The 25627-nt window shown below is 41.6% G+C and overlaps 1 protein-coding gene across 2 annotated transcripts in view; it reads right to left on the bottom strand.

The window, feature by feature from the left end:
- PRMT8 (protein arginine methyltransferase 8) overlaps positions 1 to 25627 on the bottom strand; it is a 276893-nt gene that overhangs the window by 97779 nt on the left and 153487 nt on the right. For both annotated transcript variants that reach the window (XM_077468496.1, XM_077468495.1), the window contains exon 2: positions 8393 to 8587. In XM_077468496.1, coding sequence (XP_077324622.1) covers positions 8393 to 8587 — 195 coding nt within the window. The remainder of the gene's footprint in view (positions 1 to 8392; positions 8588 to 25627) is intronic.

Raw genomic sequence — 25627 nt, 5'->3', positions numbered from 1 at the left:
TACACGGTTGGAAAATCCGATGAAACGCTCCCATCGGACTGTTTTCATTGGAAATTTCGGCCGTTTATATGCCCACTGGTCTTTTTCTGTTGGCATTAGGGTTTACGCTTACATAAACTGCTGAACTTTCATGTTTGTCTGGAGTATACCTTTAAAAAGGTTATCTATGAAATGCTATTTACCAGTAAAAGAACTAGGAAGCCCTTCCATATCTGGTAATTGCACTGATATTATTTAATTAAAAATACTGAATGAATAAAAGCCAAATATATTATGTTTTCTTAGTACTGCTAAATGTATTCCATCCTACAATGCGTCTGAAATTTCATTACCATTGATTAAGAAAGTGTTCATTGCACTGCTTTTTGCATATCATTTGGAAGCCTGCAGATCAAATTGCCTTTAAGTGCAGTTTAATTCATGTATGGTAGCAAATACATTTTTCTGAGGTGTTTGTGATTGAATTTATGCCCCTATAAATGATGGTGTCATTTTAATACTGCAGCTTAAAGGGTATCTAAACCCAAGAACAAAGATTATAATATATTGGCGCTTACCAGTCCTTAGATGTGGTGGCTGCATTCATTTTTTTTTTTTTTTAGGCTTTTTGCCTTAAAGCGAAGTTCCAGGCTTTTTATGTTTGTTAAAAGTCAGCAGCTACAAAAAGTGTAGTTGCTGACTGTTAATAAACAGACACTTACCTGTTCCCCTGTCCAGCGATGAGGCCCAACAGAGCATTGCTCCTCTCCCGCTCCTCTCCGTCGGCGCCTCCATTGCCACTCTGGGCACCCAGCCGTGACAGCTTTCGGGTTCACGACTGGGCATGCACAAGTCGCGCTACTCTCCCAGAGTGGACAGGTGATCTCCTGGGACCTGTCATGTGTCCCAGGAGATCATCTAGAGGGAGGGGCTGCTTAAGGCAAAAGGAGGAGTCACCTTGGTGGTCCCTGGGCAGAAGGAGGAAGTGGGACAGGAAGTCCCCCTCCTAACGAAGCCCCCCCCCAAAAAAAAAAATTACATGCCAAATGTGGCATGTAAGAGGGAGAGGAGTGCTTAAAGCGGAAGTTCCATTTTTGGGTGGAACTCCATTTTAATGTTTCAACTGCCGATTCTGCCAACAACATATTCCCTGTTCTAGGGTAAAACCATCTCTAACTGTACTGTATCTATGGAGGAGCATCATTGCTTCCCCCATAGCAAGGACTACAGAACATCTTCCCCTCTCCTCTTCTTTATAACATGAAGGAGGTGTTGTGTAGTACACAGAGGTAATCTAGGTGGGGCTGGTAACACTCCTTGGGATTTCAGGGGTTTTGACTATTTCCTATATGAAACAAAAAAAGAAAAAAAGATTTGCATTTGGATACATTGTAAGCACTTTAACCGCTTCCCGACCGTCTCACGCAGATATACTGTGGCAGAAGGACACGTACAGGCAGATTAACGTACCTGTTCTGTGATTTTTTCTGACTGTTTTTGTGATAATTTTGACCCCACGAGGTGAGATCTTGAGTGGAGCCCCAGATCGAGGGAGATTATCAATGGTCTTGTATGTCTTCCATTTTCTAAATATTGCTCCCACAGTTGATTTCTTCACACCAAGCTGCTTGCCTATTGCAGATTCAGTCTTCCCAGCCTGGTGCAGGTCTATAATTTTGTTTCTGGAGTCCTTCGACAGCTCTTTGGTCTTCACCATAGTGGAGTTTGGGGTGTGACTGTTTGAGGTTGTGGACAGGTGACTTTTATACTGATAACAAGTTCAAACATGTGCCATTAATACAGGTAATGAGTGGAGGACAGAGAAGATACAGGTCTGTGAGATCCAGAAATCTTGCTTGTTTGTAGGTGACCAAATACTTATTTTACACCATAATTTGCAAATAAATTCTTTCAAACAATCAGACAATGTGATTGTCTGTATTTGTTTCCATAGTTGAGGTATACCTATGATGACAATTACAGGCCTCTCTCATCTTTTTAAGTGGGAGAACTTGCACGATTGGTGGCTGACTTAATACCTTTTTACCCCATCTTTGTTTTAACTATGTGCACCCAAGCAGAAATAAAAAAAAAAAAATCCCCAAAGTTCTTCGTTAAATGCAAGCCGTGCTTGGTGCGGTAGCAACAAATGAAAAAGAAAATGTATATTGTACCTGTCTAGTGTTTTGTCTACTGACATTTAGAACAAAATTAGATTTAATTCCTTGAATGGAGTGAAGTTTATCTTTCCCTCCCACCCTCCTATGCACTTTAATTTATTTTTTTGTTTTGCTTTTATGAATAATCCCTGTTTCGCAGTCACATATCTGCTGATTTATAAGACACCTGTTCAGAATAATCTATTAATTTTACAGCTATTATCAACAGTGACTTTCTGCTGTTCTCCGTGGAATAGATTTGTAAAACTAGGAGAAAAACAGATCATATCAAATGTAATGCTTCATTTAGTACACAACATTTCTTGCTCGCGCCTTGTCACATTTGCTATAGAATAGATCTAATTTACTCCTGTTTTTCTATATTGCGACACATTCATTTAGGTAATGAAGGTACATTTGTGTATTTGCAATGCATCAATCTGGAGACAACGTCTTTATAAGATACAGCACTTGAAAATTTGGTTTAGGAAGGAAAATGAAAGATGAAATATAACAAGTGACGCCTGTCATGAAAGAGGTAAGGAGGCTGCCATTACTGAGGTTTTTTTAAAAAAAAAAAGCAAATTGCCTGGCTGTCCTTGGTTTCAGTGTTACTAGAACTGTGACTCAAATGCCAAAGCTGCTTGCTGTGGTTCCTCCCGCTGGCTCCTATGTCACAGCATGATAGAGTAGTAATCCATGGGCCAGCAGGAAGAACCCCAGTACATGGCACAGGCCTGAGAAATATATACTCCTTGAAATGTATCACATTCTGCATGAATTCTTTTTATTCATTATGGCAGAGATCAGAGCAGGAGAGACATTATTTGTTTTCTTTGCAGGGGGCCATTTATTTTCAACCATATTTTAGCAACAGATTTATTTTAATGCCCATCTTCAGTGAAAAATAAGATACAATGAATAGCCTATTTAATTAAATATTCAATGATAGTTCTGTTGCAAAAGTCAACTTCAGTCCAAAGACTTTCAATGCAGAAATGTATTTCTGCCACTAAATATCCTAATGTCGCATACATACGATTGGACTTTCCATCAGAATAAACTCTGAGGCCGCGTACACACGCGGGGACTGTTCGCCCAACTTTGTCCGCTGAACAGTGTTTCGGCGGACAGTCCGCTCGTGTGTGGGCTTTCAGCGGACAGTTTCAGCGAACAGTCCGCTGAACAAGGTTTTTCGGAATTTCCGAAAAACTGTCCGCTGAAACTTTGTTTCAGCGAACAGTCCCCTCGTGTGTAGGCTTGTTCGTCAAACTAAGTTCCGCGCATGCTCAGAAAGGATTTACACGCCGAAAGTTATAATGCAGTGTATAGGACGTCGTATTTTTCGTCCCGTCGTACGTGCCGTTCACGTCATCGCGCACGGTTTCAGCAAACTGTTCGTTCGTCGTGTGTGGCCATGTCCGTCCATACTAATTTTGAGCGGACTGTTTGCTGAAACTGTTTGACGGACAAAGTTGGGCGAACAGTCCCCGCGTGTGTACGCGGCCTGACGGTCTTCCCGACTGAGTTTCCAACTGAACGGACTTGCCTACACACGATCACACCAAAGTCCGTTAGTTTTGAACGTGATGACGTACGACGGGACTAGAAAAGGAATTTCAATAGCCAGCAGCCAATAGCCAATGCCCGTCGTTTTTGGTCTGTTGGACTAGCATACAGATGAACGTTTTTCCCGATAGGAATTGATTCCGTCGGAAAGATTTAAAACATGTTCTATTTCTTGGTCCGTCAGAATTTTTGAAAAAAAAAAGTCAGATGAAGCCCACACACAACAGGTCGTGTGTACGCGGCATTAGTCCGATGGTCAGCCCAGCATCACTCAACCCACTTCCAATGAGCCCAGGTCATCTTGAACCCACTCCACCCTGTGTGTGGACCAGGGCCATCTTTAATATTGATTGGACCCTGGGCGAAACTTTTCTTGCCCCCCCCCCCCCATGCAGTTTTGCTCTCCACCTGCTCTGAGACATACAATAAATAGCAGCTAGACTCAAAATCAGCTTACTGAATCAGATCAGGCAGCTATTGTGATTGGTTGCCAGAGGTTACAGTGTATTATTACCGCTCACTGACTGGTTGCTAGAGGTTACAGCACACATTACAGCTCACTGATTAGTTACTAGAGGTTACAGCACATGATTTCTGCTTGTTGTGATTATTGTACAGTAATACTGCTCACTGATTCGTTCCTAGAGGTTACAGCACATCATCTCCTCACTCCAGGGGTCATGCTATAATAAGGATGCCACCTTTATTTACATATCTATGCTGCCGGATGCAGCTATTTACATATGAATGCTGCTGCTATTTACATATGAATGCTGGTTATTTACATGTAAACACAGGGTCTGCAGATGAGTCATCTGTACAAAATAATAGGGCAGAGCTGGGCAGCATTAGTAGCCGCACTTCACACTGAGATATCAGGACACAGCAAGAGACAAGGGAATTTAAACTGGGATAGTTGGCAAGTATGAGGCAGCTGCTTTGGGCCCACAACAGTAATAGGGCCCAGGGCAGCTGCCCCTTTTGTCCTGCCTTAAAAACGGCCCTGGTGTGGACAGTGATAGGGGAAGCAGCACAGCGATGAGCTCATCCCTCTACTTTCTCCTCCTATCAGCATGTTTCTTGTCAGCAAATTAACTGATTGGCTCATCGTGCAGCTTCTACCTTTCACACTCCAGCCCTGCTATACAGGCACTGTAAGATACCAATACTAGGTCAAATTGGTAAATGCAAAAATGCATTTAATAATATATTAATGATTACAGAGCTGCATTAAAGTAGAACTATGGCCTTCCTTTAAAGTGATTGTAAATGATCAAGAAGAGAAGAAAAGATTGATCGCACAATTGAATCCAAAAGATGCTGTAGAAATTTCTTTATTGTCATGAGCCAGACAAAACTGCAGTGATCATCAGTTTTTTTTTTTATTGTAAACGATCACCTTGTAATACAACTCATTCAGATTAAAATAGAAATTAAAGGCAAAACATTTGTGTATAGATATAAAAAAAAATTATGAATATCTTTTTTACCTTTTTTATAAGTGATCGCATTCCCTCTGTTCTCAGCTGCACAAGAGCTGGGGGGAGGAGAAGCAGCAGCACACTGAGCTTCCCAGTGAATGGCTGTGCAGCAGGGGTGTGTCAGGACAAGTCTGATCATTGGAGAACAGGCATAGCTAGAGAACTGACCACAGGTGTGTTTGCTTAGTGTGGTCAGGAACACCAGGGGTTTCACACAAAGGAAGCAATATAAAGAGAACAGGATACTTTCTTATACAAGTACATGGTACAGCAGGCACATATCAGGAATATGGAATGCTGAGTTTACATACTATAATAAAACATATATTTGCAGACTTGATGGACCATTTGTTCTTTTTTCTGCCATCACTTTGCTATGTTTCTACTTGTGTCTTTTATATCTGCCTATCTTTCAGCTTTAGGAATGTATAAGGGTTTTTTTTGTTCTAATGTTTTAATCACTTGCCAACCAGCCGCTGCAGTTGTACTGCAGCAGAATGGCACGACTGGGCGAAGCGACGTTATGTAACATCGCTTTGCTCTGTGGCCACCAGGGGGCGTGCACGCACCCCCTGCTTGCCCCCCAAGCCGATGCGAGTCCCCGGCGGTCACGATCATCGACGGGCTCCCGCGATCGCTGCTGACACGAGGAAAACTGGGATCTGTGTGTGTAAACACAGTTTCTGGTTCTCTGAGGGGAGAACAGACAGATCGTCTGTTCATACAGAGTATGAGCAGCAATCTGTCATCTCCCCTGCACAGTCCCCTCCCCCCTTCAGTTAGAACACACAATAGGGGACACATTAACCCCTTGATCGCCCCTAATGCTAACCCCTTCACTGCCAGTGACATTTTTACAGTAATCAATGCATTTTTATAGCGTTGATCGCTGTATTAACGCCAATGGTCCCAAAAATGTGCCAAAAGTGTCCGACGTGTCTGCCATAATGTCACAGTCCTGATAAAAATGGCAGATTGCCGCCATTACAAGTAAAAAAAAAAAAACGAATAAAAATGCCATAAAACGATCCCCTATTTTGTAGACGCTACAACTTTTGCGCAAACCAATCAATATACGCTTATTGGAATTTTTATACCAAAAATATGTAGAAGAATACATATTGGCCTAAACTGAGGAAAAAAAATTGTTTTATATATATTTTTGGGGGATATTTATTATAGCAAAAAGTAAATAGCAATGCGTTTTTTTCACAATTGTCGCTATTGTTTTGTTTATAGCACAAAAAAACAACACAGAGGTGATCAAATACCACCAAAAGAAAGCTCTATTTGTGGGAAAAAAAAGGACATCAATTTTGTTTGGGTGCAACATCGCACGACTGCGCAATTATCAGTTAAAGTGACTCAGTGCGAATCGCAAAAAGTGCTCTGGTCAGGAATAAATACCCGGCTCAGATTTATTATTTTCGCTTGACAAATGCATAAAAAAAAAAATGTTATTATCTGTAAACTGTAAACATTAAGTAATTATTTTGTTTAACCACTTCCCGACCAGCGCACGACGATGTACGTCGACAGAATGGCACGGGCAGGCATATTGGCGTACAGGTACGTCCAATATTCGATGCCGCCCTGCCATCGGGAGCGCGCCGGCGGCGGCGCGCTCCCGCGCTGGTCGGGACTCCCGTGAGTCCGGTCGCGGGACCCGCGGACTCGATCGCCGCGGGCATCCCCGCGATCGTCTCACGGAGCGGCCGAATAGAGCAAATGCTGTGTAAACAACATTTGTCTATTCTGCCTAGCAACTAGTGACGCTGATCTCTGCTCCATGTGATTGGAGCAGAGATCAGTGTACACTAAATGAAAGCCCAACCCCCCCACAGTTAGTAACACTCCCCTAGGAACACTTAACCCCTACACTGCCACCCACTGGTTAACCCTTTCACTGCCAGTGTCATTTACACAGGAATCACTGCATTTATATAGCAGTGATTACTGTATAAATGACAATGGTCCCAAAAATGTGTCAAAAATGTCCGATGTGTCTGCCATAATGTCGCAGTCACAATAAAAATCGCTGATCGCCGCCATTACTAGTAAAAAACAAAAATAATAAAAAATTATTAATAAAAATGCTATAAAACTATCCCTATTTTGTAAACGCTATAACTTTTGCGCAAACCAATTAATAATCGCTTATTGCGATTTTTTTTACCAAAAATATGTAGAAGAATACGTATCGGCCTAAACTGAGGGAAAAAAATGTTTTTTTATATATTTTTGGGGGATATTTATTATAACAAAAAGTAAAAAATAATGCGTTTTTTTCAAAATTGTCGCTCTATTTTTGTTTATAGCGCAAAAAATAAAAACCGCAGGGGTGATCAAATACCACCAAAAGAAAGCTCTATTTGTGGGAAAAAAAGTACGTCAATTTTGTTTGGGAGCCACGTCGCATGACCGCGCAATTGTCAGTTAAAGCGACGCAGTGCCGAATCGCAAAAAGTGGTCTGGTCTTTGACCAGCAAATTGGTCCGGTCTGAAAGTGGTTAAAGGGGGGTTGTTCTGTGGCTTTAAAATACTACCTTCCTATCACTCCAGGTGATAATAAAGGAGAAAAGCCTGGGAAAAAAAAAAGAAACTAATGTAGCCACTACATCTAAGGACTGATAAGTTGCAATATATTACATTTTGTTCTTGGGGTTAGATATGTTTCAAAACCTGGATTGCCACTGACTCCTAAACTGGTCATAGATGGATTGAAATTCGTCCGGTTCAGCAGAGAGTTTTGATTTATCTATGGGCAGGCTGGTTGCACAGAAGTCTATCCCTAGACTGCATTCAATAGTGAATAAGCAAGTGGTCATATGAACCACTGTTTACCTGGGAGTTTTGGGTGTTCCCACCAAGCTTTGTGTGCTCGAGCTACATTCTTTGTAATAGGCATTATTAAACAATACATCTAACAAGAAAAGTGTCTCATAATGGCAACATATGTGTGCAGAGACTGAAGAACTGGAAACTCAGCACAGAGATCCCTCTCGCAGAGTCCTTGAAAGATAAAAGAAAGTGTCAGGGTGTTTAAATCTCCAGCATCCACCAAGAACCGAAATATCCATTTTGGGTGCACTGACATTTTAAGATGGCGATGCACATACATTTTGAAATATACCAAGTAGTACCACCCAGAGTGAAGATTTACGCAAATGGTAACTCCACCACCCCCACTGCATGTCTACTTACTTCATGGATTCCGAAGTGTGCGTAGGAATCAAAGTAATAATCTCTTGAGGTCATCTCCTCTGGATTTAACAGTTTAGCCATTTTTCCTCTCCCCGGGCAGCTTGGTTGAATAGGGGTGTGTATGACATTCTGAGTTGACTGTATAGGTTTTGGGATTACCACTGGCTGAACAGGCTGCGGAGGGCCGCCACAAACCTACAAGGAAAAAGTTGTAAAAATGTGTTGAAATTTGAAAATGACTCTCCACCTTAAAAATATGATAGGTAGTCACCAATGATGCAGAACTGAAATACTCTGTTAATGAGATCAAGAGTAGCTACCTACACCTGTCAGATCTTTCTGAATTCAGAGTAATTTTATTTTAACATGGATATAAACTCAATCAATAAAATCTCACATAAAATTTGAAACGCTAATGTCTATTAATAAAGTCGTTTTCAATCTTTTTAAAATTTGCAGCTTTCAATGCTTTGTCCAGGGCCGTAAGCACACATTACAGAGCCCAATAGCAGAATTTTAAGGTCCCTCAATCCATACAAAGACCACTTTCCATAGTATTCACCACTTCACCAAACTGGTGGCCAGCAGCCTATACTGCAAACATTTATATTGTACCCTTCTTATATTACCTTTCAGTAAAATTGTCCACTTTACATTGACTTTTAGCAAACTTGACCCTTTACAGTAATGTTTCATGAAATGACCCGCCTTTATGTTGGATTTCAGTAAAATTGCCCCCTTTGAATAGGCTTTCAGTTGAATTTTGCCCATCACACTTTACAGTAGCACTTAATTACCTCCTTTACAATTAGCATTCAGTGAAATTGTCGACCTTACATAGCATTTTAGAGGAATCACTCCCTTTAGTGGAACTTGGCCCTTTACTTCAGCTTTTAGTAAAATGTCACCCTTTGAAAGGCTCTTACTTTGGTGGGGCTTCTTTACAACGGTATTCAGTGGTGAAAGAAGTCCCTTTATAAAAGCATTTGGTGGACATGGCTTTTGATTATTAGTGTTCAATGGCTAAATGTGCTTTTTTCATCTTGGTGTTTACCAATGGAAGGGCCTGCATTATAGATGGTTAAAATTTACATTGGTGTCAATGTAGTTACTCACTTCTTTACAGCAGTTGTGCTTTTATTTGCCAGTGAGCGGAAAGATCTCTCACAGAAAATTGTCCTCTCAAGTAGGTGTCAGCGAATCAATGTTCACTCTTTCACCATGGACAGGAGATGCACAGTAAAAAGAGGTAAAGAAATATTTTTGTAGTTGATTCTGCCATGGTTCCTCCTTCCTCTGGGTCCCCCCAACCAAAGCCACCACATATAAAACTATGGTGCTTGTTATGTCAGTGGCTCTGCCCCTGATTCCCAGGTGTGTTCAGGCATTTTGACAGAGACTACAAGTGGCTGTTTCAACACACATTACCATAGTTATCAACGTTTCAAAAAAAAATTCAGGGACACCTTCTTTTGCTGGGCATCCAGCAAGCCATTGTAAATGGAGAACATATGTTAAAGTGGTAGTAAAATCATTTTATTTAAATCCAATGACAGACAGGGACCTTAGACCTAAACCCTACACCAGACTTTCTCAACCTTTCCAACACGGAGGAACCCTTGAAATAACCTTTTGGTCTCTGGGAACCCCTGTTAAAAAATGGCTATATCTACAACTCAAGATAAATTTGTGGGATGGTCAATGGAAGAGTGCGTCTTACATCTGTGGTCTTGGGGAACAATGTCCCGCCTACAGATTGCTAAAAAGATAATTGGTGTCACTGGGAACTTATCTAAGAGGCAAAAATCAGTCATTGCTAAAGGAACCCCTAGCAAACATTGGAGGGACCCTGGTTGAGAAACCCTGCCCTAGACCCTAGTGGTCTCTTCTGTCATAAATGTCCCCCCTGCCTCTCAGCAATAATGTGATTTAAACCACGCATGCACAGCTCACATCACATTTATGACCCACTCTGTGTGCTGCAGCGATGTGACTCCCCTGCATATGCGTGAAAGTGGCATCAACGTTCAAGCAGCCAAAGATAGAGAACCCAAAAAGAAGACTGTATGTAGATGGATACGTCGAGGACCAAGGAGGGCCGTGATAGCACAGTGCTGGAGAGCTCCATTTGCAGGTAAGTCTATCATAATGTACTAGTTTGCGGTGCATACTAGTACATTATGACTTAAACCTGCAGGGAGACAAGCTTTTTATTTTAAAAAAATTACTTTACTACCACTTTTAATTTACGTTTGAGGCATTTATTTCAAATTCAAGCTGTGTATGGCACTCTATCTAATTGAAAAAAAATGTTTTTAGCTTGTCATACACTTTATAAATTGGAATGTCTGTGCTTTTTTGCGATATAGATAGAAAGTGAACAATTTGAGTCTACCTTAAAGAATTTCATTAAAATGGTCAGGGACTACTAACTAACCATCAACTGTTCAGACAGTATGTGATTACAATACAGCATATAGAGTTCAGGGGTCTGGAGGATAAAATGTACAGAGTGCAGTGGTCAGGGAAATGTTATGTACAGAAAAGTGTTCAAAGGACTGTGGTCAGGACAGGAGTACTGTATGTAAGAAACAGTGCAGTTGCCATATGCACAATGTGTAACATACAATAGCAAGGGGTATGTACCGCACAGCATGGTGTACAGAGTATATCAGGCATGCATATGTAATGTACATGGTAGATTACATAATTCTGATTGTTGCACTTTGTATTCTGTGCTGCATACTCCTCATTGTTAAACTCCTAGCATACAAAGCGCAGAGGTCAGAAGCCCCTGCACCCTTCTTTCATCACTGTTCACCTGTTGCACCATATTTCCACCACTGCACCACTCGCATCCCCAAACATTTCCATCACTGCACTCTAAGCACATCTTTGTCAATATACAGTGCCCCTGTTGTACACCACAGTCCTCCCAGGGGGCTGAGGGTTTGGCTTGTTGAGGCCATATCCAGGGATCTCCCCCACCGCAGAATGTGCGCAAGAAACCTTTTGAATGTATTCCCTTGACAACTTTACTTCTAGTGGGTTAAATGAGGATCAGTGTACTAGTCCTCTAGTCGCAGATATATAGATAGGTTTGATTACAGAGGTCTACTCAACAACAATAGCACCAAATTTGCATTCTATTACCATCTATTATCAAAAAATTGTTTGACCCCTTTCTGATCAAATCTACGTTCTATACATAACTCAATTTCTTTAGTCTTTCGGGTTAATAGAGGACACTATCACAGACATCTAATGTCGTGTACACGCTATAGGAAATTATTGTCGGAAAAAGTTCTGATGGTTTTCCCGACGGAAATCAGCTCAAGCTGTCTTGCCTACACATGATCACACCAAATTCCGATCCTTTAGAATGCGGTGACGTACAGTACGTACGACGGGACTAGAAAAAGGAAGTTCAATAGCCAGTAGCCAATAGTTTCTGTCTCTTAGTTGAATCTGAGCATGCGTTTTTTGGCGTGTCGGAATTGCATACACACGATTGGAATTTCCGATAGAAAGGTTTTTCCATCGGGAAAATTGAGAACATGCTATCAATTTTTGGCTGGCGGAAATTCGGACAGCTAAATTCCGATGGAGCATACGCACGGTCGCATTTTTCAATGAAAAGCTCTCATCTGCCTTTTTCTGGACTTTTTCTGATTGTGTGTACGCGGCATAAGAGTGTATGCCATTGAGCGTTTTCTAAAAATAGTTGCCAATCACTTGTTGCCCTTTACTTCCAGTCCCCTACTACTACAATATAATTAAGGCTTGTGATGGTTATAATTAATAAGCTTTTTATACATTTTTAAAAGCTTTTACTTTTCATGTAGTATCAATTGAATTACATGGTTCATTACTTATTACTAATCCTTAGATCCCATTTCACCTACCTTTGATAATAGCTTTCTCTCCTGCATGTTTAGATTATAATGTATAATATATAATAGATATATATACAGCCAGGAGCTGGCTAAAATTGCCTGCATTATTAGAGAAGAGAGAACAGAATGCTGGTAGAGGTAATATAAAGCCTGTGCGTGGACAGGATTGCTCATAGCAACAAATAGTAACTAATTTTGTTGAAATCCGTTAAAACGAATTTTGTTTATTCATTTTTTAATGAATTCCATGTTTTCAGAACACTTAGAATTTGGATTGGTCGAAATTCTGTGTAAAGAAATAGCTGGTTGTGAAGCAGCGGGCCAGGAAGCCGCCCGCCAGCATCCTTAACAACCATGAGTCATCATATGTCAGCGGGCTTCCCCACTGACAGATGAATATAAAAATAAAGAATGCTGCCAATTGCCCAACAATAGAAAAAAAAAAAAACACGGCAAAATAAAAAAAAACGGCTTGGGTTCACCCTCAAAATTCACACCAGACCCTTAGCCAAGCATGCAGCCTGGCAGGTCAGGCAGGGGGGGGGGGACTAGCAAGCGCCCCCCTCCCTCCTGAACCATACCATTATATATATATATATATATATATATATATATATATATATATATATATATATATATATATATACACACACAGTATCTCACAAAAGTGAGTACACCCCTTACAATTTTGTAAATATTTTATTATATCTTTTCAAGTGACAACACTGAAGAAATTACACTTTGCTGCAATGTAAAGTAGTGAGTGTACAGCTTGCATCACAGTGTAAATTTGCTGTCCCCTCAAAATATCTCAACAAGCAGCCATTAATGTCTAAACTGCTGGCAACCCCTAAGTACACCCCTAAGTAAAAATTTCCAGATTGGGCCCAACTGGCCATTTTCCCTCCCTGGTGTCATGTGACTCATTAATGTTACAAGGTCTCAGGTGTGAATGGGGAGCAGGTGTGTTAAATATTGTGTTATCGCTCTTGCTCTCTCATACTGGTCACTGGAAGTTCAACATGGCACCTCATGGCAAAATAACTCTCTGAGGATCTGAAAAAATAATTGTTGCTCTACATAAAGATGGCTCAGGCTATAAGAAGATTGCCAAGACCCTGTAACTAAGCTGCAGCATGGTGGCCAAGACCATACAGGGGTTTAACAGGACAGGTTCTACTCAGAACAGGCCTCACCATGGTCAACCAAAGAAGTTGAGTGTTCAGCATCATTTCCAGAGGTTGTCTTTGGGAAATAGACATATGAGTGCTGCCAGAATTGCTGCAGAGGTTGAAGGGGGGGGGGGAGGGGTGTCAGTCTGTCAGTGCTCAGACCATACGCCACACACTGCATCAAATTGGTCTGCAAGGCTGTCATCCCAGAATGAAAAGCCTTCCATTAAGAAAATGCACAAGAAAGCCCCAAACAGTTTGCTGAAGGCAAGCAGACTAAGGACATGGATTACTGGAACCATGTCCTGTGGTCAGATGGTGACAAGTGCATGTGGCGGCAACCAGGTGAGGAGTACAAAGACAAGTGTGTCTTGCCTACAGTCAAGCATGGTGGTGGGAGTGTCATGGTCTGGGGCTGCATGAGTGCTGTCGGCATTGTGGAGCTACAGTTCCTTGAGGGAACCATGAATGCCAACATGTACTGTGACATACTGAAGCAGATCACGATCCCCTCCCTTCGGAGACTGGGCCACAAGGACAGTATTCCAACATGATAAAGACCCCAAACACACCTCCAAGACGACTACTGCCTGGCAGGACGAGTGCAAAGTCTCCATCATCCACCAGCTCCGTGATGTCATCATGGAGGAGTGGAAGAGGACTCCAGTGTCAACCTGTGAAGCTCTGGCGAACTCCATGCCCAAGAGGGTTAAGGCAGTGCTGGAAAATAATGGTTGTCACAAAAAATATTGACACTTTGGGCCCAATTTGGACATTTTCACTTAGGGGTGTACTCACTTTTGTGGCCAGCTGTTTAGACGTGAATTATTTTGAGAAGACATCACATTTACATTTTTATACAAGCTGTACACTCACTACTTTACATTGTAGCAAATCATTGCTTCAATGTTGACACATGAAAAGATATAATAAAATATTTTCAAAAATGTGAGGGGTGTACTCACTTTTGTGAGATACTGTAGAATGATATGTGTTCACAGTCTATTTTTAGCCATTAAATACAGTATATACATTCTTATTAATTTATTTAGGTGGGACCCTTAAGGGCTTTTCTTATACTAGTGTCCTAATATTAAAAGTCAGCAGCTACATTATTTGTAGCTGCTGACTTTTAACTTTTTGGTGGGGGAGCTGGACCTCCTTTTTAAATTATCCAGAGCTTTTTGTATTGCTTGTACTAACCAATACGAGGCTCGTTTTGTATTATTGTCATGGTGCTTCAGGGGTGACACTCCGATCTGCCCCCAGCATTGTCTATATATACCTATACCTGGTCATGTCTGATGAAGGAGAACACATGCTCTGAACGCGCACCCTGCCCGCTCACCTTGGACCTTTCAGTGACGTCACTGCCATCTTCCAAGATACCAGAAAGAGTTGGGAGCCACCAGCACCGCAGGAACGATCGAATTTACTCCAACCAGCATCACCAAATCCGGACTTAGAGCAGAAGAACCTCAGCTGCATAAAGCACATTTATGCTTTTATCTTGTAAGTTAAAAATATCTTTAACTGTTACACGCAGATAACACTGCTCTCCGCTCTCCTTTTATCCCAGCAGAGCCAGCAGCCACTTACATCAGTAAAGTTATGTTAATACACAAATATCAAAGGACTTCAAGACCATATGAACTGGATGAACTATTTCACATTACTGACTCACCCCACATGCTTGTCTCTGGCATCTATTTAATTCAACCTTAACTCTAGTGTGTCAATATGGTTTGTCTTTGCCACAAACTTACCCTTCGCACACTTCTGCTACCACTGTACCATCCCTTTCCCCTGCACACCTCTTCCACCACTGCACTCTCCATGCACCTCTACTATCACTGTACCCCTACCCACACTTCTTCTGCCACTGAACTCCCTGCATGCCTCTGGCACCACCTTTTCACCCTCCAACCAGCACCTCTGCATTAATATACCCTCTCATACACCTTTGCAACCCCCCTCCCCAATATACGTTTGCCACAACTGTAGCAACCTCACACACCTCTATACCCACTGAGCACACCTGTGCCAGACTGTAGTTCCACCTCTGGTATCATCATGCCCCTTCGCACAACTACCCAATTGAACAGCTCTGCAACGCACCTAAAAAACATCAGTCACAACTCCACTACTACCACCCCCCCAAGTTATACTTTGACACCACTGTACCTCTTTGTACCACTATATCTCACTGTATCCCCCCAAGCTCACAATTACTTTGGCCCCCAATTACTTTAAAAATCGCAGTGCCCATTTCTTCTTTCCACATCCAGACCACCCTCCTATGATGTAGAGGCCTTTGTGCAATACAAAAAAATAAAAACTGTTCTGCTGAGAAGGGGGCAGGGCTAGAGAGTGGTTTTGTGGCATCTCTTGGCAATGATTGGAGTCTGTCTGCAGACCCTACCACTGTATCCTCCTCAGAAGCGATCCCCTACCAATGACACAGACTCAGTGTCAGGTCACCATGGTGATCAGGGGAGACAGCTAGCAAAAAGACATGCATATTGCTGGAAATAGGGGCCCAGCCTGAGTCTAAAACGTTGTAGGACAATGGGCTAATTACCAGGACAGTTGGTAAGTATGCATTACACAGGCATGGTCCAATGTTGTCACCATCAGGAAACCCAACCTAAGAAATGCCATTAAAAATCTCCTGTGTAGTTTAGGCCTTTTCAACTGCACTGCCAATCTCTAGGCCCAAACAATGTCACAACATGAAGGGAGTGACATCACTTCTCTCTGTAAGCTCTGACATCTGCTATTTTGCAGTGGCAGGGACTCTGATGAAGAAAGGTGCACCCGTGAATCCGAATCTACGAGGGGTTATACCCCGAGTAAATCATTTGGAAAGCATAAAAAAAAAAAAGGAAAATAAAGATGGCGAGAATAGAGGGATCAGTGGGAATGGAAACTGTCCCACCCCTCTATCTCGCTATAAGTAGCTTTAGTGCAAACTAGCCCAAACATGAGACAACCAACAAAGTAGTTCCATAAAGGAGGAAACCACTTCAATCAGCCTCAGCGTACGGGGGTGAGAAAAACAAAGTTAGTTCAATGAGCTTCAACGGGTTAACCAAATCTTCCCAGCAGTCAGTAAGGAAGTGAAGATCAACAATCCTGAACCCTTCAAATCCAAAAAGTCCAAGGAAGCCTTCCCCCCTTGTGTTCTCTCAAACCGGTGGCAGCGGACTTGAAGGAAGTTGTCATTTGGAGGAGTTAGAAGCGGAGCCATATGAAGGTATTGTAGGTAATGCCGAATGAGGCCTAGATATAGAAGAAGTCTCCCCCCCCCCCCCCCCCCACATAAAAGAAGTAAACGTATAGGCTTTACCTTTGAAAAGAAGTTTGAGTTGAAATGGGAAAAGCCACCAATACTTGATAGATTTTTCTGTCAAAATATGAAGCAGAGGTTTGAGGGATCTTCATTTTTGAATGGTGGAGGGGGACAAGTGCGCAAAAAATCTGGAGATCATGGCCCTGGAATGAGAGCTTGGGTAGAGAGCGAGATTACGTATCACTATCAGGGATATCTTTATAGGATTCCGGGAGCCCCCGGACTCCCTGAAATTGTATTTCCTATTTCTGTTCTCAAGGTCGTTTATTTTAGACATAGTTGTCTCTAGTTGATCTTGCAGGACTTGGATGCAATCTGTATTTTGGTTTGTTCTGGAAATTGTGGAATCTAGTTTATTTTCCATGACTTCTAGACATGTGCAATTCGTTTTGTTCCGAATTCGTTTTTTCACGAATTTCAAGAAATTCTGAAATATTTTTCTGAATATTCGTAAATGTGAATGTTTAAAAATTACGCATTTCCGAATTCCGAATTTACAAAATTCGAAAATCCGAAGATTTAAAAAATTCAAATTTCCAAATTTTCGCATTTCCAAATTTCTGTAAATTCATAAATGTGAAAATTTGAAATTTGAAAATCCAAAAATTAGAAAATTCAGAAATTCTAAATTTGGAAATTCAAAATGAGAAAATCCGAAAATTTGAAAATATGAAAATTCGAAATAATAACTTGACTATTAATAACTATTAAATTATAGGTATTGTAATTTCTTTTCTAATTTGGCTGTTAGTGAACGTAACAAATATTAATTTATCTTTATCTAAGTTTACGAATTTTTGGAAATAACGAATGCCATATTTAAACAAATGGAAAGTAATGAATTAATAAATATCAATAATAATAAAACCTTTTTATTATTATTATTATAAATTCATTATGTTCCATTTGTTTAGATGCGACATTTATTATTTTTGGATAATTCATAACTTCAGATAAATTGGTATTCGTTATGTTCACTAACAGCCAAATTTGAAAGGAAATTCCAATACCTATAATTTTATAGTTAGTTATTATTAGTTAGTTATTCTTTTGATTTTCCGGATTTCGGATTTTCAAATCTTCAAATTTACGAATTTTCAAATTTACGAATATTCAATTTTACGTATTTACGAATTTTCGATTTTATGAATGTTCGCATTTACGTATTTTAGAGTTTATAAATTTACTAATTTTCGAATTTTGGGATTTCAGATTTTCGAATTTACGAATTTTCGATTTTACGAATTTTACGAATTTTCAATTTTTTATGAATTTACAAATTTCCAGATTTGGGATTTTCGAATTTCCGAATTTAGAAATATCCGAATTTCGGATTTATGAATTTTTGAATCTTGGATTTTCAAATATACAAATTTCCGAATTTACGCATTTGTGAATTTACAAATTTCGAATTTACGGTTTTCGATCATAACGAATGACCCAAAAAGGGAAAGAAAGGGCGAATGAAATGAAAACTACACATTTTTCGACAATGTGTCGCCTAGAGGCGATTCAGTTTGCATTGTGCACTATACAAGTATTTCATTCATTCATTCATTCATTCATTCAATGCACATGTCTAACAGAAACTACACAAATGACCCTGAAAAATTTTAGGAAAATTGTAGGTACACTGCACCCACAATTTGGGTAAACCACAGCACATCAGTGTGAAAGCAGCCTTATACTATTATGCCCAATGTATTGCTTCATATGGACCTGAAGAGGTCTTCTTTCCTGATGCTGGGTGCACCCTGGAGACCGCTAGTCGTAAAAAGAGGTGGAGTGCAGTTGGTATCACTGCGCATGGGACAGAAGCCAGCATTACAGAGGAGGCATCAGCTTATGTGGCTCTTGTTTCCTACTACAGCTCCAACTTTACATGTAGTTCTTCTGCATTGCACTGTTTGATGCTCTGGGATGGCGGGTCAGCAAGCCCAGACCACAATCTAACAATCACCTATCTGAGATCTTCTGGTTGCTGACCCCGGCTGTACAGTGTATATGTAGCCAAAGCTCCTTTTTTGGATTTTTGTGTTAAAACCTCTGTCTATAAAAAATTTTCTCTGTGTACCATTGGTAAAGATTCCTTTCACTTCCTGTCCTAGAGATGCAACAGGAAGCGAAAGGATATCTCACAATGTGAAGAGAATTCTCCACTTAGACAGTTGTCCCAGAAACACACGTCTACATTGGAAGATTTCCCTCTTACCTTTTGTTTTAGAGACACTTGCAAAATTTTGGATTTCCTTTCACATTTTTCTCTCTGTGACAATGACATCCAATACAAAAAAAGAAGTGAATCTCTACAAAGGGGACACAGACAGCAATAAAAATTTGTCATAGGGGCTAACTCTTCCATGCTTTATCCTAAACTAAGAGAAAAGGGTTTGGCTAGTGATACACTTTAACCCTAATACATGGCCCATGTGAGGAGAGTAATTTGCTTCCCTGCCCAATTATTCTCTGCTCAAATACCATTTGATGACTGTTATGGGTGTATGACCAAATCTTAAAGCGGAGTTCCACCCAAAAGTGGAGCTTCCACTCGTTGTACTCCCCCTCCGATGCCACATTTGGCACCTTCCCGGGGGGGGGGGGGGGGGACGGGACAGAATACCTGTCTTCCACAGATATCCTGTTCCCACTTCCAGGAGCCTCAGCCATGGGTATTGAAGTCACTGCCTCCCTCCTCCTCCCTCCTCCTTCCCCGGCCGCCGGGCCAGTAAGAGAGAGGAATGGAGTCTCGCACAGTAGGGATCCTGGTGTGAAGCCGTAAGGCTTCAATGCCGGGTTCCCTTACTTGCAATGGAGGTGGCATGCACCGGACAGCTGATGGAAACATCAGCTGCAGTGCTGACATTGCTGGACTCCAGGACAGGTAAGTGTCCGATTATTAAATGTCAGAAGCTGCAGTATGTGCAGCTGCTGGCTTCTAATTTTTACAGCGGTGAGTGGACCTCCGCTTTCAAAACATGAAGTGTTATGCTCAGGGCTTTTTTTTGTCAGGGAATAGGTGCAGGAATTCACCCCCCTGCAACCCCCACCCCGAGTAACGAGAGTAGCAATATGGCTGCGTCATAGGGTGGGTGTGGTTAAAGACAGTGGGAGGGTCTTAAAGGGGCATTGCTATCCCCTGTACCCCACTGTCTACAACTCATCCCTGAAACCATATCTAAAGCTTATCTCTGCACCCCACCAGCCACAGCTTACTTCTGCATCCACAACTCACCTCTACACCTTCCCTTTACAACTTACCTCTGCATCCCTTGTCTAAAGCTCACTTCTGCACCCCCATCCAAAACTGTCTGCAGCTCCCCTCTGGGCCCCCCATTTGCAACTCACTTCTGCACCTTCATCCACAACTTACCTTTGCCCTCCCAGTCTGCAACTTACCTCTGTATTCTGCTGTCTGCAGCTTATCTCTGAACCCGTGTGTAAAACTGCTCGCAGCTCACCTCTGCACCCTCCCGTCTGTAGCTCACCTCTTCATCCCCCTCCTACAGCTCACCTCTGAACCCCCTGACCAAAGTTCACCTCTGCATCCCCTGACCACAGCTCACCTCGACACCTCCCCTCCGTTTGCAGCTCACCTCTACATCCCCTGACCACAGCTCACCTCTGCATCCCCTCTGTCTGCGGCTAACTGCTGCAGCCCCCATTTACAGTTCACCACTGCACCCCTCATCCACAACCCATCTTTACAACCCCCATCTACAGATCTCCTTTACACCCCCCATCTACAGCTCACCTCTGCACTCCCTGACCACAGCTCACTGGTTTAGCTGGGTTTCTGTGTTAACAAGTGACAGCGGTGTGCCATGAGAACAGGGTCAGTGCTGGAGGTAGTGGAACTCAGTTCCCCCACATTCCGGCTGAAAAAAAATGCCCTGAGTATGCTCCAAAGCAAATCAATCTGGGTCCTTCTTTTGGTTGCATGCTTATTAGTTGCTAGAATCCTATCACAAATTTTGGATAATAGGATTGTTATATTTATGGACACCAATACTGACTACCTAAAATACACAATGTCTTTCATGTCCCATTAAAAAATAGTTATACTTCATTAATTGTTGGGCCTTTTGTCCACTTTCTCTTTAAAAATGATTTTTTTTTTCCACTTAAGTACACTGAACTCTTTTTTTAACAGCAAAATAATTGCAATGACAAGTTGACAAGGAAAAGAGAATGAGATCAAAGAGAATAAAGACAAAGAAGAGAGTGCTAAAAATAGAATCCTCAATGGGAATTGTATAATAGCATTTAGTGAAGCACAATACAAAAACCTCAAGAAATACCGACATAAAACCCGACAACAAGCAGTGGAAAAATACAGCCTCTTCAGGATCCGCATTTTGTCAAGAGGGGTCACAAAAAGTGAGGTTTGGAACAAAAAGTGGTGTGCCTCTTTGCATGCGTATTGATCTATAACAGGTGCTGGAAGCAAGCATTGCCATTTTCTCTAGAACCCACTGATATTGGCTTACTTGACAGTTGTATTCCAACCCCTTTCCTCTGATGTCTATGAAAGCCCATCAGCAAATGTATGGAAAAAGCCCACCCACACGCCTACATTGCTTTACTAAATGTACAGGGTTTGGGGCTGATCTGAAGACTGAAGGTTATGCAATGTAGGTGTGAAGTAATGCATTGGGGCATGAACATGAACACATTTCATATGTGGACCTGAATCAGTTTTTGCACACACAGTTGTACTGCTAATAGCAAAGTAAATTCTTTAATTACTAGTTAATAATTAATGAGGTTATGGCAGTATAACTATGAGTGCAAAAATTTAAAACAAAGAAAACAAACAAATACAACGTGTTCTTGTCCACTGGTAGGCTGCTTCTCTAATGCCGCTTACACACGATCGGAATTCTCGTCATAAAAAGCTCTGATGGTTTTCCCGATGGAATTCCGACGGAATTCAGCTCAAGCTGTCTTGCCTACACACGGCCACACCAAATTCCGATTGTTTATAATGCGGTGACGTACAACACGTACGACGTGACTAGAAAAAGGAACTTCAATAGCCAGTAGCCAATAACTTCTGTCTTGTAGTTGAATCTGAACATGCGTGATTTTTGGTATGTCGGAATTGCATACACACGATCTAAATTACCAATAGAATTTTTTTCCGTTGGGAAAATTGAGAACATGCTATCAATTTTTGGCTGGCGGGAATTCGGACAGCTAAATTTCGATAGAGCATACACACGGTCGCATTTTCCGATGAAAAGCTCATCGATCTGTTTCTGGACGGAATTCCGATCGTGTGTACGCGGCATAATACTTGTGAACATGACACCTAAGCTGGCCCCGCATTAGTGGAATTTCATTCTAATTTTCTTTTAAGAACGTTCATTCACTTTCTAATGGATAGTGAGGGCAAATTGACATTAGGTTTTAACCACATGTGATGAGAAAATTAGAAGAAGCTGGGTGGTTTTTCTACCAGTGTTATGGTTTTTGTTTGGTAAAGTTAATTTGTTCCAAAACCACATCATTAAAAGCAAACAACATTTAATGTGGAAAAGACTGCTGACCCCTCATCTAAAAAAAAAAAAAAAAACAGCACTCCAGCAGTGCGGATCCTTTGCTGATGGATATCAGAATGCCATGTTGAATGCAAATATTTGGGGGAATTGTAGGACCCTTTTATTACAGTGTACTGTATTCTCTAGGGGAATCTACAATGGAAAAGGACCTGGGGGTCCTAGTTGATGATAGGCTCAGGAATGGCATGTAATGCCAAGCTGCTGCTAACAAAGCAAACAGAATATTGGTCCACCCTTTGCAGTCCCTTTGCAGCAATAACAGCTTCAACTCTTCTGGGAAGGCTGTCCACAAGGTTTAGGAGTGTGTCTATGGGAATGTTTGACCATTCTTCCAGAAGGGCATTTGTGAGGTCAGGCACTGGTGTTGGACAGGAAGGCCTGGCTCGCAGTCTCCACTCTTATTCATTCCAAAGGTGTTCTATCGGGTTGAGGTCAGGACTCCTTTAGTCAAGTTCCTCCACCCCAAACACAGTCATACATGTCTCTTTGGACCTTGCTTTGTGCACTGGTCCAAATCAATCGGTGGAGGGGGGTTATGGTGTAAGGTTTTTTTCAGGGGTTGAGCTTGGTCCCTCAGTTCCAGTGAAGGGAACACTTAGAGTGTCCGCATACCAAGATATTTTGGACAATTTCATGCTCCCAACTTTGTGGGAACAGTTTGGGAATGTCCCCTTCCAGTTCTGACATGACCAGGCCCAACCCCTGAAAACAACCCCACACCATAACCCCCAACCCCCTCCACCAAATGATTTGGACCAGTGGAGTAAGATCCATAAAGACATGGATGAGCGAGTTTGGGATAGAGAAACTTGACTGGCCTGCACAGAATCCTGACCTCAACCCGATAGAACACCTTTGGGTCGAATTAGAGTGTAAACTGCAAGCCAGGCCCTCTCGTCCACATCAGTGCCTGACCTTACAAATGCAGTTCTGAAAGAATGATCAAACATTCCCATAGACACACTCCTAAACCTTGTAGACAGCCTTTCCAGAAGAGTTGAAGCTGTTATAGCTGCAAAGGGTGGGCCAACTCAATATTAAACCCTACTGACTAAGATGCCATTAAAGTTCATGCGCATGTGAAGGCAGGCATCCCAATACTTTTAGTAATATAGGGTATAGGTATTTATATAGCATCAACATTTTACATTCACATCTGTCCCTGCCCTCAAGGAGCTTTCAATCTAAAGTCCCTAACTCACAATCACATACTAGGGCCAATTTAGACAGGAGCCAGTTATCCTACCAGTATGTCTTTTGGCATGTGGGAGGAAATTGGAACACACAGAGAAAACCCACAAAGGCACAGTGAGAACTCCAGGCAGGTAGTGCCATGGTTGGGGTTTGAACCGACAACCCTAGTGCTGCCAGGCAGAAGCACTATCTACTTAGCCACTGTGCTACACAGTTCAGGTTAACTTTAAAGGAAACCTGTCCTAGGGGCAATATATGAGGAGGCAATCACTACTGAACTGTTTCTGAAAATTCTGTTTCCCTGGTTGTACCTCGCTTGAAATTTTTCTTAGGCCCCTTTCACATGGACCAAATCCACTTTTTCTCAGCGTGGTGATTTGTCCACTGATCCCATGCTGAGCTAAGCAGAGTGGTCGTATAACAGGTCTGTGTCCTTTTTGCTTATGCAGGCACAACCCGCTTTGCTCTTTCGTCAATCAGATGTAAGCCGACTGGCTGTCCAATTTACACCCAGCTGCCCTCCAGAGGGGAATGGATCTCTATCTGTTTGTTTTTGCTGGATCGGAGGTAGGCGGGTGTAAATGCACACAATTTCAGTTTCATCCGACTGCCCATAGAGGAGAATGGAGGGTCTGATTGGGTCCCCCTGAAAAACGGGCAGGTAGACCCGATTGGAACTCTTGAGTGAAAGGAGCCTTACTGAGTTCATAAAAGCATGTCATAAGTGGAGTCAGAGCTCCTGAACCTCATGCTTATTCCAAGTCAATAATTTCTAAAATAGTAACATCAGCATGACAGCCAGGAAACTAACATTTTGTTTTTGAAGTAAAGGCAGACTCTATGTGTCTCTCTGCAAAAGGTGAAAAAAACAAACAGGAGCAATAATCAATTGTGTTGTCTTCACCTTGGTAAAGGGGCTTGCAAGTTTTTACAATGATGGTATTCTAATTCCTAATAAACAGTAACTATACTACTGGAGCACTGGCATCTTGTGGAATATTAGATACATGACGTTATAAGTTTCTACACCAAAAACCTTGTAGGAATATGTACACTCATATGTTTTCATGCTCGGGGAACAAATTAAAATACCGTACCTAAGACCTATAGCAGCCATCACTCTCCCATAGATCAAGAAAGCAAAAAAAACTTCAGCACTGGATTACTTGCTCCAGGACAGTGTTTGACAGTGCAGGTAGCAGGAGAGGTAAATATTCCTTTGCTTCTTTGTAGTTAGGACATTAGTAAGATGCTCTGAATAAGTGACAGTTGCTAATAATTCAGATTATGTCTAGTCATAATAAAACTGAGCACATAACATGATCCCAGTGCAATTTTAGTGGTTATTAACAATGATCTTTTCCAAGGTAATTTATTAAATGATGTCATCAGTCAAAGAGTGCAGATTACCAACCTATATATCCAGCAAGCAAACATTTGAGTTTATGCCTAAACCAGTGAGGTGATGCACTTTTCCTTGCTGGCTGGTTAGTGAGGAAACAGTGTCAAAGCAAACCCTTGCTAGTTCAGCCTTTGAGGGAATGACACCATAGGGACAGGAGGGACTCTGTAAGTGAGAGCTAAGAGGCTAAAATATATTTATGAAGCCACTCATACAAGTAATGGTATAGAAAACAACCAGTCCCCATAAATCAGCAGGCCTTTTCATATTATATTACAAGTTTCAGTCATAATGGTAGAGGAGAACACAGACACAGAATGGCTCCCAATGACTTACAAACAAGGCAGACATTGACAACAATTATTTTGAAAGTCAAGTGTTAGATATCAGCTAATTAGCAGGCCTTCCAGTTTCGGTGACATAATTGACTGGTTAGATTTAGAGATCTAAACAGCTATGCTATTAAAAAGTATATTAAGACATTTATGTTTACATTGGAGTTCCTCTGTAAAGTAAAAGTAGTGATCAGCGTCAGCCTTCACCACCTGCTAGTTATTAGTAGGGATGAACCAAACACCGCCCCGGTTTGGTTCGCTGCAGAACCATGCGAACAGGCAAATAATTTGTACGAACACCGTTAAAGTCTATGGGACACGAA

The sequence above is a fragment of the Lithobates pipiens genome, unplaced genomic scaffold (genome assembly GCF_037356315.1).
Source record: "Lithobates pipiens isolate NorthernLeopardFrog02 unplaced genomic scaffold, aLitPip1_a1.2 Scaffold_8, whole genome shotgun sequence".
NCBI lineage: Eukaryota > Metazoa > Chordata > Amphibia > Anura > Ranidae > Lithobates > Lithobates pipiens.
This window is presented reverse-complemented; position numbering and strand designations above follow the sequence as displayed.